The 15,379-nt window shown below is 45.8% G+C and overlaps 1 protein-coding gene across 31 annotated transcripts in view; it reads left to right on the top strand.

Annotated features, from left to right (window-relative positions):
* The window catches only part of CELF4 (CUGBP Elav-like family member 4), an 847,078-nt gene that overhangs the window by 765,981 nt on the left and 65,718 nt on the right, over positions 1-15,379 (top strand). For all 31 annotated transcript variants that reach the window (XM_077818124.1, XM_077818110.1, XM_077818096.1 and 28 more), the window contains one exon: positions 3,915-4,062. In XM_077818124.1, coding sequence (XP_077674250.1) covers positions 3,915-4,062 — 148 coding nt within the window. The remainder of the gene's footprint in view (positions 1-3,914; positions 4,063-15,379) is intronic.

Raw genomic sequence — 15,379 nt, 5'->3', positions numbered from 1 at the left:
GAGTTCTCGACAAGTGCTCTAACCCCTGGACCATCCTTCCTCTCTAAGTGTAAGTTAAATGTAACCTCCGCTCTTCCCAGCCTACTCCGCTCCCTCTACCAGCAGTACAGTCAATTTTGCGCTGCCATTCCACTGAAATCAGTGGGACTTTAGGGTGTCCACAGTGCGTTGACCTGTAATCGGCAGGTTAGGAGCAGCCTCAGTTTCTGCATGAACACAGAAAGGAAAATGCCATTTGTGACTCTGGATAGATGTAACAGAGATGGAGTAATGACAGTATGTTGCAAAACTGTGCATGCCTCAACCTGGGGTTGTATCAGGCCACCATTTCGTGTGCATTTCCCACTGTATACTTGTTGACAGACCAGGTGGGATTCGGCAGATCATTTTGAACACCCGCTATGTTTGAAACAATTGCAAACAGCTCCTGGACGTGTCATGAGCAGAACAAGAGGTTACACCATCCAGGCAGTCAAATGCTACACACAATTTGCTGGGCTCTAGTAACTAACATGCAACATGCATAATAGGGATTGTCTTTGGAACAGCATGACTATTAATTGTATTATGGTATCAGCGAGTTACCCCAGCCAAGATCAGGGCCCCATTGTGTCTAGTAAGAGATAGCCCTTGGCCTGAAAGTCGTACAGTCTAGATAAGACAAAGGAAGAATTATTATCCCCATTTTACAGGTGGGGACTGATGCCCAAAGAAATGAAATGACTTGACCAAGGTCATCCATGGTGTCTGTGGCAGAGTTCCAGTGCAGAGAGTGACTGGAGAGTCACAGTCCAGTGTCTTAACCAGGGTTACGAGCAAACGTTATGATATCCCCATTATTGGTCATGAGTAGTGTCTGAACCCGAAACCTTCAGCACCAAAACACAAAGCTGTATCACTTGAGCAGAAGGATTAGCTCCAGTAACTGAAACCAGTAGTAGGCCGTTAGCCACTCTGCAGACTAACCACCATAAACACCATAAACAAGCAGGTCACAAAAGTTTTTCCATCTCTGACATACCTTGAAGGAATAAGAGGAAAGTCTAACGCAGTCAGCCTAGACTCAGCTCCCTCCCAGCCCTTGAAGCTCTCCTTACCTCCGAGAAATACAAATTTGATCAGCAGTATTAAGCCGATCCTGGACCTCAGCCATCACTTACATAACCAGCCATGGAGCAAGCTCTGTCCTCAGCCAGACAGAAGAATAAATATCCCATGCAGGAAATGAGCTATGGGTCAGTAGACACCCAAAGGTAGAGTCAATCCTTGTTTAAAGATGGATGCATTCCCTCTCCCTTCCTCACTTTATTGGAGTACTTAATAAAATCACCTGCTCAGTGTCTGATCTGGAGAATAAATCCAATTGATGCCTACAACAAATTTGCTCCTTAAAGGGGACTGGCATTGTGCTGTAATATAAAAAGCTCATCTAATCACTCCATCAGTAATTACAAAGAAGAGTAAATCACTAATTAAAATGTGAAAGTGTCTTATGCAGTATATAATAAGGAAGGGTAATTAACAATCAAAAGGGAAGCCTCCACCTTGGCACTGAGTTGCTGTGTGTTAAGATGCAAGAAATAATAATATTCCAGTCTTATACAGCACTTTTAATCCATAGATTTCAGGCACTTTTACCAAGGAGGGCAAATATTATTATCCCCATTTTACAGCAGGGGAAACTAAGGCACAGAGAATTGAAATGGTTTGCCAAGGACACACAGCACATCAGTAGCTGAGCTGAGCCTATCTAGCTCCTCGGTCACTCTTTGTCCATTGGACCAGACTGCCTCTGCATTTGAATGCCCGGCAAGGATGCTTTCAACATTGTAAAGTGATTGCTATTTTTTTTATGTTTGTGGTTAATTTAGCAGCTTCTTAACTGTTAAATTTGCCAGTAAACAACAATAAACCTTCCCTTGCAATGGCTTTGAAAGTGTCCTTCCTTCTAATGCTGAGATCCATGGCCGACGTGCTAAACTACATCATCAGGCTGTCACGTTCTGATGGAGAAGGCACCAAAATAGCAGATTGAGTCAGTAGTGTCCCCCACAGCTCTAGAGCGAGTGAAGCAGCGAGAGACGTTTCTAAATGCAAGAGGTGCTGGTTTTGCCCTGCCCCGCTCCTTGTGTTCTCATTTACACCTGTGAAAAGAGAAAGTAAAATGCTGCCCAATCAAAATGCTCCTCTTACTCACCTGAATGGTAGCATTTGACATGCATTTTTCACTCCTGCTGCATAAGAGTTCATGAACAGCACAAGTGGAGAACCAGCTCATTGTGAGAACCAATGACTAGAGCTGGTTGGGAACTGGAATTTCCATCCCGGGGGAAATTCTGACATTTTGGGGACAAAAATAATTCTGAATCACAACGAAAAGCTAACATTTTCCACTAAATGAAAATTTAAAAAAAAACCTGATTTGGGACCATTGAAGCATTTCATTTTGTGTAGACTTCTATATTACACAAAAATGTTAAATAATGTTACCTAGGTAACATTAACTATAATGCATATCATAGAATATTAAATTAACAATTTGCCATAGCATAGAAGTCTAAAAAAATGAATCAAAACGATAAAGCCAAAGCGAAATATTTAGACAGTGTCAAAACTAAATATTCTGACTTTGTCTTATCTAAAATTGACATGTTCCCATGTTTCAGTTTTCTCCCTGCTGGAGAGTGAATTTGTGTGGGGGGGTGGAGGGTGAGAAAACCTGGATTTGTGCTGGAAATGGCCTAACCTGATGATCACTTTAGATAAGCTATTACCAGCAGGACAGTGGGGTGGGAGGAGGTATTGTTTCATATTCTCTGTGTATATATAAAGTCTGCTGCAGTTTCCACGGTATGCATCCGATGAAGTGAGCTGTAGCTCATGAAAGCTCATGCTCAAATAAATTGGTTAGTCTCTAAGGTGCCACAAGTACTCCTTTTCATGTTCCCATGATATGTTTCAATTTCAATTAGACTGAATTTTTCAGTGGAAAACTGTCCATCACAAAATTATTGATCAGCTCGAATGATGACTATGTAGATTCTTACCATTAGAGAGAGAGAGAGATGTCCTATGACATAGAATCATAGAATATTAGGGTTGGAAGAGACCTCAGGAAGTCATCTAGTCCACCCCCCTGCTCAAAGCAGGACCAACACATGTAACTTGTAACTTAATCGCTGCAGGTTTCCTCTAAAATGACTAGCCCCTGGTCGCAGAGTGAATGAGTGGTGCAGTGGAGACTGGAGTACTTGACTCCTCATCCTGTGGTTTTTCCTAGAACAGCGCTTCTCAAACTGTGGGTCAGGACCCCAAAGTGGGTCGTGAGGGGTCGCCAGGGCTGGTGTTAGCCTGGCCAAAGCCCAAGCCCAAGGCCCACCTCCTGGGGCCAAACCTGAAGCCTGAGCCCCACTTCCTGGGCTCAGGCTTTGGCTTCAGCCCAGGGTGGCAGGGCTCAGGTTATAGGCCCCAGGCCTGGGAATGAAGCCCTTCGGCTTCAGCTTTGTCCCCCGGCCTGGAGCGGTGGGGCTCAGGTTGGCTCACACTTCAGTTCCCCCTCCTGGGGTCATGCAGTAATTTTTGTTGTCCTAAGGGGGTCGCAGTGCAATGAAGTTTGAGAACCCCTGTCCTAGGACATGCAAGTATGAATTTCAGTGACTTAAGACCAATGGAAATCAGCCCATCTCACGCACATAGCAAAGTGTTTCCGATCCAGAGCCCACAGACACTGATTGAAAACGGTTGCCAGTGGCTTTTTCTGGCTTTGGACAAAACAAAGTCTAGCGCAGAACCACATTGGTCGAGCCGGCACTGTGGAAGAGCCTGAGTGACCGGTCTGTGCTTGCAGTGTCTCCTCTCTGGGGTTGCCCTGCTGGTGAGCGCGTGATATTTTTTCCCTGTTCTCTTTGTTCCAGCTGATGCAGCAGCAGGCGGCTATCATGGCATCCGTGGCACAAGGAGGCTACCTGAATCCCATGGCAGCCTTTGCCGCAGCCCAGATGCAGCAGATGGCAGCTCTGAACATGAACGGTCTGGCTGCTGCTCCCATGACGCCAACCTCAGGTAAGGAGCAGTCAACCACTGGGCAGCAAGGAGGAGTCGGACGCAGAGGGCTAGGGAGGCCGAGGTAGCTGTGCTACAGAGCAGAGAGAGGGGGGAATCACTCAGCGGGCGCCCAGAGGGTAGCAGGAAAACACAGAAAGGCATTCTACGTGGAAAGGCCTGATTGTCCTGCCATCTGCAGGGAGTCACCCCGCTCAGATCTGATGTCACAGTCAATTCTGAACTTGCCCTAAGTTTTGCGCACACTCCCGTGTGGCGTTCCAGTCTGAGACAGTCTAGCGAGAGACCAGAGCCAGGGTGTTTGGTTCTGGAGCTGAACCAATCCAGGGAGAGAGAGCTTCGGTTTGAGGCCCTTCTCTGCCAGCAAAGTCCACGCCATCCTTTGTCGTGCCATAGGCAAGGAGCAATCCTCTGGCTCCCCTGAAGCTGAAGCTTCTCTTTTAAGATGTCAGGGAAGAGCTGCAGCAGAAACCCTGCTAGCTGTGACTGCTGGAAACACAGCAGGATGGGTTTGGCCTGGCCCAGCCAAAACCATCAACTGTGCCAGCATGTGGGGTAGACTGGGGCAAAGCAGAGAAAACATCCCCCTGTACCTGACATCCCCTGTTCCCCTATGCTCCAGGAGAAAGGGTGAGTGGGAAAATATGCCGGAGGGTGGCGCTGATTTGCAGGGGAGGCCTGACAACAAAGGGGACAGCCCAGCAAGGAAGCATGATCTTCCACCCAGCAGGATAGCTTCAAGCAGAGCAGACACCTCGGCTCCCAGCACCTCACCCACACCCCTCTGTGGGGTTTTTGATACCCAAGCCTTAATGGTGAGGGCCACCGTTTTTCAAAGAAAAGCACTGAATGCAGCAGGCCAGATCCTGAGCAGCGCTGAGCGCTTGTCGTTCCCCATTGACTTTAGCAGGCGCTGCGGGTGGTCAGTGCCTCTCAGAGGCAGGTCGCTTGCTTAGGTGGGCTTAGATACCTGTAGCTGAGCTTGAAAATGTTGGCCTTAATCTTTCAGTTCCCCAGTAGTGTGAATGAGGATTAGACTCCGTGTGGCTTGCCGGGGGCGTTGTGAGTCTGGATGTGTGTTTGTAAAGGATGTCGGGGGAGAGGTGCTAACAGTAGCACAGTGTGATAGGGCAAAGCAAGAAAGGGAGATCGAAGAACAAAGAACCAGCCGCTACTGTCCATTTCAGAGCAGGGGCTAGACTGGAGCAGGAGGGAGGGCCTGGCCAAGGGCAGAGAGGCCAGGTGACGTATCACAAAATAACAACTGCTGCGGTGAAGTCAGACCGGGACATGTGCAGGTTACAGCCGCAAGGCAGGGTTATCAGGGAGGAACTGGGGACAAACGATGCTCAGTAGGAAGCTCGGGGGCGGGGGGCACAGTTCCTGCCGTAGGCATCTCTGTTATTTGTGGGATCACTAGGCTGTGGGAGCGCAGGGCTCTCCTGGCCTTCAGCTCACACACGTTTTAACAAAGAGCTTTCCTGCCCCAAGCCCTTCGGCCTGCAACATTACGCTGAAGTACTTCTGGCTGCCCAGCCAAGAGAACGAGAGCTGTCTGGCTCAGGGGAACCAGCCCCAAGTGCTGTGAGTCGTGACAGTGCCGGGGGGGGAGCAGGAAGGGCAGATGATGGGCATCAGCCACTTTGTGTTGAGTGCAGCAGCCTTATTTAGAGGGCACTGGGGAATACGTGTAAAATTTGGAGCTAGATTTCGCACACACTGTGGTGTGAGATTGCTCCCCCGCGGAGGTTGGTGAGGCTCATCTCTGGTCAAACTTTTCCCGTTTCCTGAGCGTTTAAGGTGATGAGCAAATATTAGCCAATCTGGTCTCACGACCACCATGGAAGGGAAGGGAAACTGAGGCAGGGGGCTTAGGGGGGTATATGGAGGCTTTCCGCTGCTGCCCGTTAGGAGTGTGCAGGGGCTCTGCTGCACAGGGCTGCTACCGAGCAGGAAGTCTGGCTAAGTCGGTCACCATTCTTCTGAGGCTTTTTTGAAGCATATGGTGGAGCAGCCTGGAGGCTGTTCTAAGTTACACCTGCTGCAAGTACAACAGCTGAGGATTGCCAGGGCAGTGGAATCCCAGCCATGACCCTCTTCTCTTGGTCACACCCCATATAATACTTACACCCACTCTGTATCATCAGAGAATCTAGACATCTGATAGATGTGAGATATAGGTATATGGATGGTCCATGGGAAGCCAGTGGAGAGTTATTCTCACTCCCTTTCCATGACCCAATGACTATTCATTGTCATTCGTAGTGGCAAGTCATAGTCATTCATGATGACAATAAATAGCCATTGAGTGCAGGGAAAAGGGTGCGAATGACTCTATAGCCTAGTCTTCAGGACTCCCTTGAGAGGGAGTGGCTGGAGTTGAAGTCCCTGCTCCAATGACTATTTATACAGCGTGGAACAACTTTAACAGGAGACAGTGGATTATGCAGCTACGGGTTTTCACACAGCCCAGAGTATAGGGCATGCGCCTACAACGTGGGAGACCCACATTAGGATTCCTTCTCTACATCAGGTAGAGGGGAGAATTTAATCTAGGTCTTCCAAATCCCAGATGAGTGCCTCCCAGTGGGCTAAAGCTCCTAAGGGCGATGGCGTCACCACACCACTGGTTGGTTTGTGAAGCTAGCCATGCTTTGCTTTTGTCACATTGCCTGAAATCAAAATAACATTTATAAAGTCGGGTCAGAATAAAACCTTTCGTTTCAACCTGACCCGGACTTTTTTTTTTTTTTTTACTTTTCCATTTGATGAAAATTGTCAAAATTTTTCATGTTTGTTTCAACCCCCAAAATGGAATTTAAAAAAAAAATAAGTTGGAATTGCCAGTGAACCAAAAAATCTCTTATTCACCCGACTCCATTCGACAGGACCCACTATGTTCCCAGAAATGCCAGGCGTGCACTTGTTAAGCCCATTCGTGCATCTTTTTTAATTTGACTTCACAGTCATCCTCTTCATTTTTTAAAATGTTCCAGGAACCTGGCTCCAACCTGTCTTCCAGAGTTTGGGCTGAATTAGGAGGTGTGTGAAATGCATTTGAGGGAGGGGGCTGCAAAAAGGTGTCAGGTAGGGCTTGTCTACACGGTGATTTTAAAATGGGTCAGATTGAGTTAATCTGGTTTGAAAATGCTTGCATACACACAACTGGGCACTAACTCCACCACTGGGCACGAACTCCACATTTATCAGGAACTCTGGACTCCTCTTTTAGACTCACTTCTAAATCTGGCGTTTTGCCTCTGCTCACCACTCTGCCACCTGCACGGGCTTTTCCTTTGTCCTCGCATCCCACTGAGAGTCTTGGGGGTGTGACAACTTTACCTTTGCAGCTCCTGCCCCTGTGTATCTTTCTTCGACATCTCATGTCTTGTCAAGTCTCCATCTCATGTCAGGGATCGTCTCTTATGCTCACTTGCCCTATACCTCTTTGTTTGCCTCTTCCTCTCTTATTCGCCTTACGCGGGAATGTGCTCATTTTCTTCTCATCACTTTCACTTGCGCCACCACTTCTCAGCATTCCACACCAGGAGTCAGTCCTCAGCTGGTGTAAATCAGCATGACTCCAGTGACTCCAATGGGACTACGCTAACTGACACCAGCTGAGGATCAGATCCCATATATTGTCCACTTCCTGTAACGATAACACACTACAGCACTTGAGGATCGTGTGCTCCATATAAAAGGAAGTAACGCACTGTTGGTGTGTTGGTTCTTGCGGTGCTGCTTATGGAGAGCTCCACGGACCTCTGCCCTGCTAGGATGCCGAAGTAAAACTTCCAGGGCAACTCGCATAACTCAAGGAGCTGCTCTCCTTGTTCGTGTTGCTGATCTCTCCTAGTTCATGTCGCCCCCACAACTGGTCAGCAACTTCTTTTCCCATCTGGTACCAAAATCCTCTGCAATCAGCAGCACAGCACAGCATCTTGGCACCATATCAAGGTTTCCTTCAAAGACTGGCGACATTTGCCTTTGCCAGCATTGTCTCACAGCTGGCTGTGAGGGGATGTACTTCACTGAAGTCTCCAGCAGAGGGGTGGACAGGCTGTGCACAGACCAGATCCTGAAATCAGAAGGTGTTTGCAGGGCCTGGCGCAGTGTCCGTAAGTCAGCACGTCCAGCCAACCCCATCACATAATGCCATTCATAAAGTCATTTGCCATTCATAATGCCATTCATAAAGCTCCATCTTAAAACCAGTTAGGTTGTTTGCCTCCACTGCTCCTATTGGGAGACAGTTCCAGAACCTCAGCCGTCTGATGGTTAGAAACCTTCTCCTAATGTCCAGCTTTCATTTACCAAGGGCTAGTTTATCTCCATTTGTTCTTGGGCCAACATTGTCCTTTAGTTTCAACAGCTCTTCCCCCTCCCTGGTATTTACCTGGGATGTGTTTATAGAGGGCAATCAGATCCCTTCTCTTTGCTATACTAAACAAGCCATGGTCTTTGTCTTCTCATGTCAGATAGGCCTTCCATCACCCTGATTTTCCTATTAGCCCTTCTCTGCACCTGTCCCAGTCTGAATTCGTCTTTCCAGACATCTCCGGTGGAGATCAATATCTGTCGTAGCCTCCATTTGCTCCTTGCAGGCTGTCATTGTCCAGAATAGATCTGGTTGACAAATAGTAACTACATTCCCTGGAAAGTTTGGGGAGAAGTGACATCAGTTTTGTTTGGTCTGGGTTTCCGGGTTTTTCACTGAAATTAAAATTTTAATTTTTATTCAACTTGATTTGAATCATAACAAAAAAAAATTCTTTTTTTCTTTCTTTCTTTTTTTTTTTTGGTTTCCACTCCCTTCTTTCCCTTTTTTCCTCTGGAAAGAAGGAGAGGGAAAGGAAACTGAAACCCAAACATCTTTCACTTAGATTTGAATAAAATTGATTCAAAACTTTTTTTTTCATTTTGACAAAAAATTTGATAATTATGACCTATACTCTGGTGGAGAGGAAGGATTGTCTAGTGGTTAGGGCACTACCCTAGGACTTGAGAGACCAGAGTCCAATTCCTTGCTCTACCACAGGCTTCCTGTGTGACCTTGGACAAGTCACTTAGTCTCTCTGTGCCTCAGTTTCCAATCTGTACAATGGGCACACTAGCACTGTCCTCGTCTAAGGGGTATTGTGAGGAAAAAATACATTAACGACTGAGAGGTGCTCAGATACTATGGTAATGGCAGCCAGATAAGTATCTAGATAAACCCAAAAAAGGCTCAGAGATTTTCATGTAATTTGAAAAGCCACTTTTAAATGTAAACCTTTGACCATCTGTAGTTATAACAGGTCTAGCCAGAGGCACCTTAGCTTATTAGATGCTCTGTTTCATGGGGGCATCATCCTTGGATGGCATTAACTCTGCCAGCCCTGTCATACCAGCCTAGTGTACCCACAGCAATCACAGTCTTGGGAGCATGAGGCCTGACTTGTTCCCTGAGAGCTCCAGCTCTTATTGGCAAAAGGTTTTCAAAGGTACTGACGCCATTCAGCTCCCATTGACTTCAGTGGGAACTGCAGGTGATCTTTGGGTGCAGAAGGGTGATCTTTGGGGCTTAGCGAAAAGCTAAGTCACCTTAGCATTTGTCTGCCGAACTCCCTGGGCCCATGAGAGTCCACTGGCTCACACAAGCCCTAACATCTCCTTGCAGCTGCATCTGGGGACAGTGTCAGCGGTTATTGATTCAGTCAAGGGCCTTCTTACCTATCTCTCTCCTTGCTTCTCTTGTTATAGAAAAACAAATCTCATTCCAAGCTGGTTTACGAAAAGCCAAGGAAACGCTTGACTTGGAAATCTTACCCCATACATTTCAAAATGTGTGTTTACACAACGGTAAATATATAAACAACGAGTCGATGGAGCTACTGCAAAACCAAATAGAAAAGTGGCTTAATTATATCTGCACCCTTTAAACCCGCTGCTGACAAGATTATCATATTTGCATTAGCTAGATTTGTTTTGTGTTGGTGGGAGCGGAGAAAGCGTCAAGCAGCAAACGCCTGGAATTCAAACGCTCTCAGGGTCTGAAAAGCACTGAATCCATCCCGTGTGGTACATGGCAGCCCTGACACAAAAGAGCACAAGCTCTTTTGCATATAAATAAGGCTTGAAAATGAATGCGTTCTGCAACTTAGTTGTGTAAATACCAATATAACAGCCAAATGCTTTGGCTGCCATGATATACAGTGTATGAACTATATCCCTGCACCACTTCTGTGCAAGCATCTGTGACACTGTATTCCCTTGGGAAGACATTTCCAACTCTAGGGCCTAGTCCACTATGGTGTTACTCCAATTTCACACTGCTTATGTATCTCCGTTCATGAAAACCAAATATAGCCATTCATAGAATCATAGAAATGTAGGCCTGGATGGGACCTCAAGAGGTCATCAATTCTAACCCTTTGTACTGAGGCAAGACCAAGTAAACCTAGACCATCCCATGAAAATACCCATTCATGAATAGCCAATTAATATTCATTTATGAAAAGCCTACCTTTGGAAATGTCCCCATCCAGTAACACAGCATTGTGTAACAGACACAAAACTTGCTACGAAGAAATGTAGAGGGTGAATTTCACATCCAAACCACCACACCCAGGAGGTACTGCAGACCCAACATGCATTATTGGTGTGTCTGTTGTTATTAGGAGAAGAACAGAAATTCTGCTTCAGGGAAGATTTATTTTCTTTCTGATTTGAAACAACCCCTCCCATCCCACCCGCAAATTTTGAAACAGAAACCTGGAAAAAAATGGTTTTGAAAAACCGAAAAATTGCATTTTGATAAATTCTAAACAAAATTCTGCCAGATGGGCTAATGGGGAGCTGGCTCTCCAGGCTTTAGGAAGCCAGGGAACTGTTGTATCAATTTTGATGGAATAAATTGGCCCAGAGGCTCAAAGGTGTTAACATGACTCTGAAGCTGTCCAACATTAAATAGTTTTAAACAAGATTTGGGGTTTGGTACACAAAGACCTCAGCCTGCTTAATACTATGGCAAACACACCATTAAACAGCCCTTTAACTTTTTCTTAAAGATACAGAAAAGAAGGAGAAACAGTTAATGCATTTGAAATATAAAGCATTAAGTAAAGCTTTCTTTTTAACATCATCCCTTGTTCCCTTTCTCTCTAGCCGGAGAGAGTCTATAAAGGCAAAATCTCTTGTTTGACAGTCTGTTAGATGTTTGCGGTGTTGTTGTAGCTGTGTTGGTCCCAGGATATTAGAGAGACAAGGTGGGTAAGGTAATATCTTTTATTGGACCAACTTCTGTTGGTGAAAGAGACACGCTTCTGAGCTACACAGAGACCTGCAGAAGAGCTCTGTGTAAGCTCGAAAGCGTGTCTCTTTCATTAACAGAAGTTGGTCCAATAAAAGATATCACCTACCAGATGAAGTGAGCTGTAGCTCACGAAAGCTTATGCTCAAATAAATTTGTTAGTCTCTAAGGTGCCACAAGTACTCCTGTTCTTTTTGCGAATACAGACTAACACGGCTGCTACTCTGAAACCTGACCCACCTTGTCTGTCTCATCTCTTAGAGGATAATACCTGTCCTTTTTGGCAAAAAGAGAAAAAGTTAGTTGAGATGGGCTGGAGCTATGTTGTAGCTGCCGCTGTTCAACCCCATTTCCAAGAAGACAAAGCAAGACAAACCCACCCAAAGCGGGAGAGAAGAGACCAGCAAAGATAGAAAATGCACCTTCTGTCTCTGGTGTTGGCTTTCATTTGCAACCTCACTGCTGGGAAACCCAGGCGCACCACATGGTCTTATCAGCCACTCAGAGTCCTGGCAAACTTGTACCAGTATCAGGCTTAGGGCATTGCATTTAACTTCCTCTTTCTGGTCACAGGCTTACAGCAGTGTTGCAAAATCTACAGTCTTGACCAGCTAAGACAGATTCTTAGTAGAGAGAAGGCAAAAGGAGGCTAGGGAAGAGAAGAAATAAGGTGGAGAAGGAAAAAGACACATGCAAAGTGCGGGTGAGAAAGTCTCACATGCCATGTGGTGTTCAGGATTCAGCTGGAGCCGGAGAAGATGGTGATGCCATCTGAGTCCTTCTCCCTGGCCTGGTCTGGTCAGGTCCATTTTCAAAATTAGGATGAAGAAGGATGGGGGTCCCTAGAGTCAGTGGGGATGGCAGCCAGAACATTTCCGACCAGCTCTAATTATCATCATTTATTATCTGCATTATGGTAGCACTTAGACTTCCCAACTGAACTCAAGGTCCCATTGTGCTAGGCTCTGTGCAGACACATAATCCCGACCCCACACAGATTACTGTCTGAATAAAAATGACAGACAAAGGCTGGGAGGGAAAACAGAGAAGTACATCTATCCATCTACTGCCATATATGCCCCTCTATCTTGTTTTCTGTCTGTCAATGGTATTGCTAATGTGGCTACTGTAACCCAGACACCTGGGTGTGGTGCTCTGGCCCCTCAAGTGGCACCAAGACCACTTAGAGAGAGATTAATGAGTCTGCTACAGCCTTAGCTAACGGCCCTGTGGCTTTTAGCTCATATAGTACAGACTCATGCATTTAGCTCTAGAGGTCCCAGGTTCAATCCCACCCACCGCCAACTGGGGTCTGTTGGTGTTAAACTAGCATGGTAGTTAACTAGATAGCAGTGCTCCATCTTGATCCTAGTGGCCTTGGACCATGTGTGGCCTTGGACTTCTAGGCCACAACTTGATCACCCTGCTGTTCAGAATTTGCCATTTATTCCTCCCCCACACCCACCTTTCTACTGTTCCTTCTATGTGAGTTTTGCATCTCTCACATCATCTGTGTAATCGCAACAACATATTTCCAAATATAGGACCAAATCATCAGCTAGTGTAAAGTGGTTTCCTTCCACTCATTTCAGCGGCGCTACGCTGACTTACTCCAGCTCAGGATCCGGCCCCACTGGGTTTATGCAAAGGAAAATTTTAAAATTGAGGGGAATAAACTTAAAAAAAATCCTCAGTGCAATTTTAAGTAAAGAAATCACATTTCCTATGCAAATAGAGGAGAGGTCAGGAAAAGCGACTGAAATGCTAACTAGCCTCTGTGACATTCAGACTGATGATGTGTGCAAAGAGTTTTGCCCTTGGACCTCAGGATGTCACCTCTTGTTCCCTGGACCCGCATACGGCATAGAGGGAATTTCTTCAGGCCAGCAACATCTGAAGCAAAGGGGAAGCAGCAACGTGTCTGTTCTGGGTAGCAGGAAGGCACTGAAATAGCATCCGCTATGATATAGTGAAAGCGGAGTGTTTGTGTAACCTTTGCGTGGGCTAGAGTTCATTTCTTTTCCCATCTCCAGTGCCTTAAAAAAAAAACAACTCCCACAGAAAGTCACTGGAGACCCAGAATTCAGTCTCTACAGATTTTCAGCAAGGATTGCAGAGGGTCAACCTCCCCACATTCAAGTCCCAAAAGGAACTAAAGAAATGAATTTAATTAAATAACTTTATAAAATCATACGATAAATAAATAATAAGCTAATTTTTACAGCTTGACATGGCTATTTTATAACCCACAGACATTACTTTCACAGTTATACATAAAAACAAATAAAGGAAACAAATTAAAATCAGTACCCACAGAAACACAGTGAGAAAAAACAGAGAGTTCCCAAAAGCTTAGGTTTTGTTCACCTGAGTCTCAGTTAGAGTCTTTGATCACCAAATCTATACAGTCTGCGGAATCTAAAACAACATCTTGCCCATATGCTCAGGGTTTAGCTTATCACCATATTTGGGGTCGGGAAGGAATTTTCCTCCAGGGCAGATTGGAAGAGGCCCTGGAGGTTTTTCACCTTCCTCTGTAGCATGGGGCACAGGTCACTTGCTGGAGGATTCTCTGCCCCTTGACGTCTTTAAACCATGATTTGAGGACTTCAGTAGCTCAGACATAGGTGAGAGGTTTAACGCAGGAGTGGGTGGGTGAGATTCTGTGGCCTGCGTTGTGCAGGAGGTCGGACTAGATGATCATAATGGTCCCTTCTGAAAAACAACATCTTCCCTCCACTTGCTTGTAGGAGTCTGCAGTTGGAATCCAGGAAGACTCTTCCTCTGCAGAAATCACTGCTAGCCAGCCAGCTGACCGATTAACCAATCACTCTTGCCCCTGGGAAATATTTTGAAAATACCTGCCACCTGGACAAGCTGATCCCTTCCAAAAGCAAAAAGAAAATTGCTCTTCAGAAATATTTTTAGTGAGTCACCTCTGGCAGGGATGCGGTAGAGGGTGTCTTTGTCAGAAGCAGGGAATCAACCCCAACTTTCATGTCACTTTGGTGGTGGGATTGTACGTAAGGCCCCCTGAAAACATGCAAGGAGCCTCCGTCAGAGTATTGCAGCTGGGTGAATGGTTATCACTTTGCTGGGTGTTGCTATTGGAGATCAGCTTCCCAGAGGCGAGGTTCTCTACTGATTACGGCACTGGATTGCAGCTCTGGAGAGCTGAGTGCTGTTCCTGTCTCTGCTGCATGACCGTGGGCAAGTCATGTCGTCGCTCTGTGCCTCAGTTTCCCCTCTCACCCTTTGTCTATTTCTTTTGTAAAATCTTCGGATCTTCTTACTTTGTGTCTATGCAGTGACTAGCACCACTGGGCCCTGGTCTCAGATGGAACCTCTAAGCGTTGCCTTAATAAAATATCATGATAATAAATTCAGACATGATGTGTGAGGCAGAGGGAACTAGACTCAATTACACTCTGTTACTTATTCCCACCTACTGCTGTGTAAGAATGTCTACACTGGTGCAAATTACATGTAGTGCATGAGTTAAAGCCTCTTACATGCCATTAGAGTCAATGGCCTAATTCAAATATAATATATTTAATAAAAGTGTATGCTCTAGTTCAAAAGGAATTAGTTTGGGGAAGTTCTATGGCATGTGCTATACAGGAGGTCAGATGTGATCATCTAATAGTCCCGTCTGGCCTTGGAGTCTATACAAAGGGAGGGGTGAATGACACATTAAGTGGGTATGCAGTACAGCAGAATCCATGTCAGTCCCAGGATATTAGAGAGACAAGGTGGATGAGTTAATATGTTTTATTGGACCAGTTCCTGTTGGTGAGCGAGACAAGCGTTCAAGCCACACACAGCTCTTCTTCAGAGGTAAAAGAAGAATGCACCTGGTCACATTAAATGGGTGTGAGTCTCGCTGAGTCTGGAAGGTGTGTGCTGGAGTAATTTACATGTTGGGAGGCTGCTTAAATTTAGACTACTCCTGGACTTCCTTAGGTCCTGTCTCCATTAGCAAAACTTAATCTGGTGCAAATACACAGATGCACTGAAGTCAAG

The sequence above is a fragment of the Eretmochelys imbricata genome, chromosome 5 (genome assembly GCF_965152235.1).
Source record: "Eretmochelys imbricata isolate rEreImb1 chromosome 5, rEreImb1.hap1, whole genome shotgun sequence".
NCBI lineage: Eukaryota > Metazoa > Chordata > Testudines > Cheloniidae > Eretmochelys > Eretmochelys imbricata.
The sequence above is the reverse complement of the archived record's forward strand: the minus strand, read 5'-3'. Positions and strand labels throughout refer to the sequence as shown.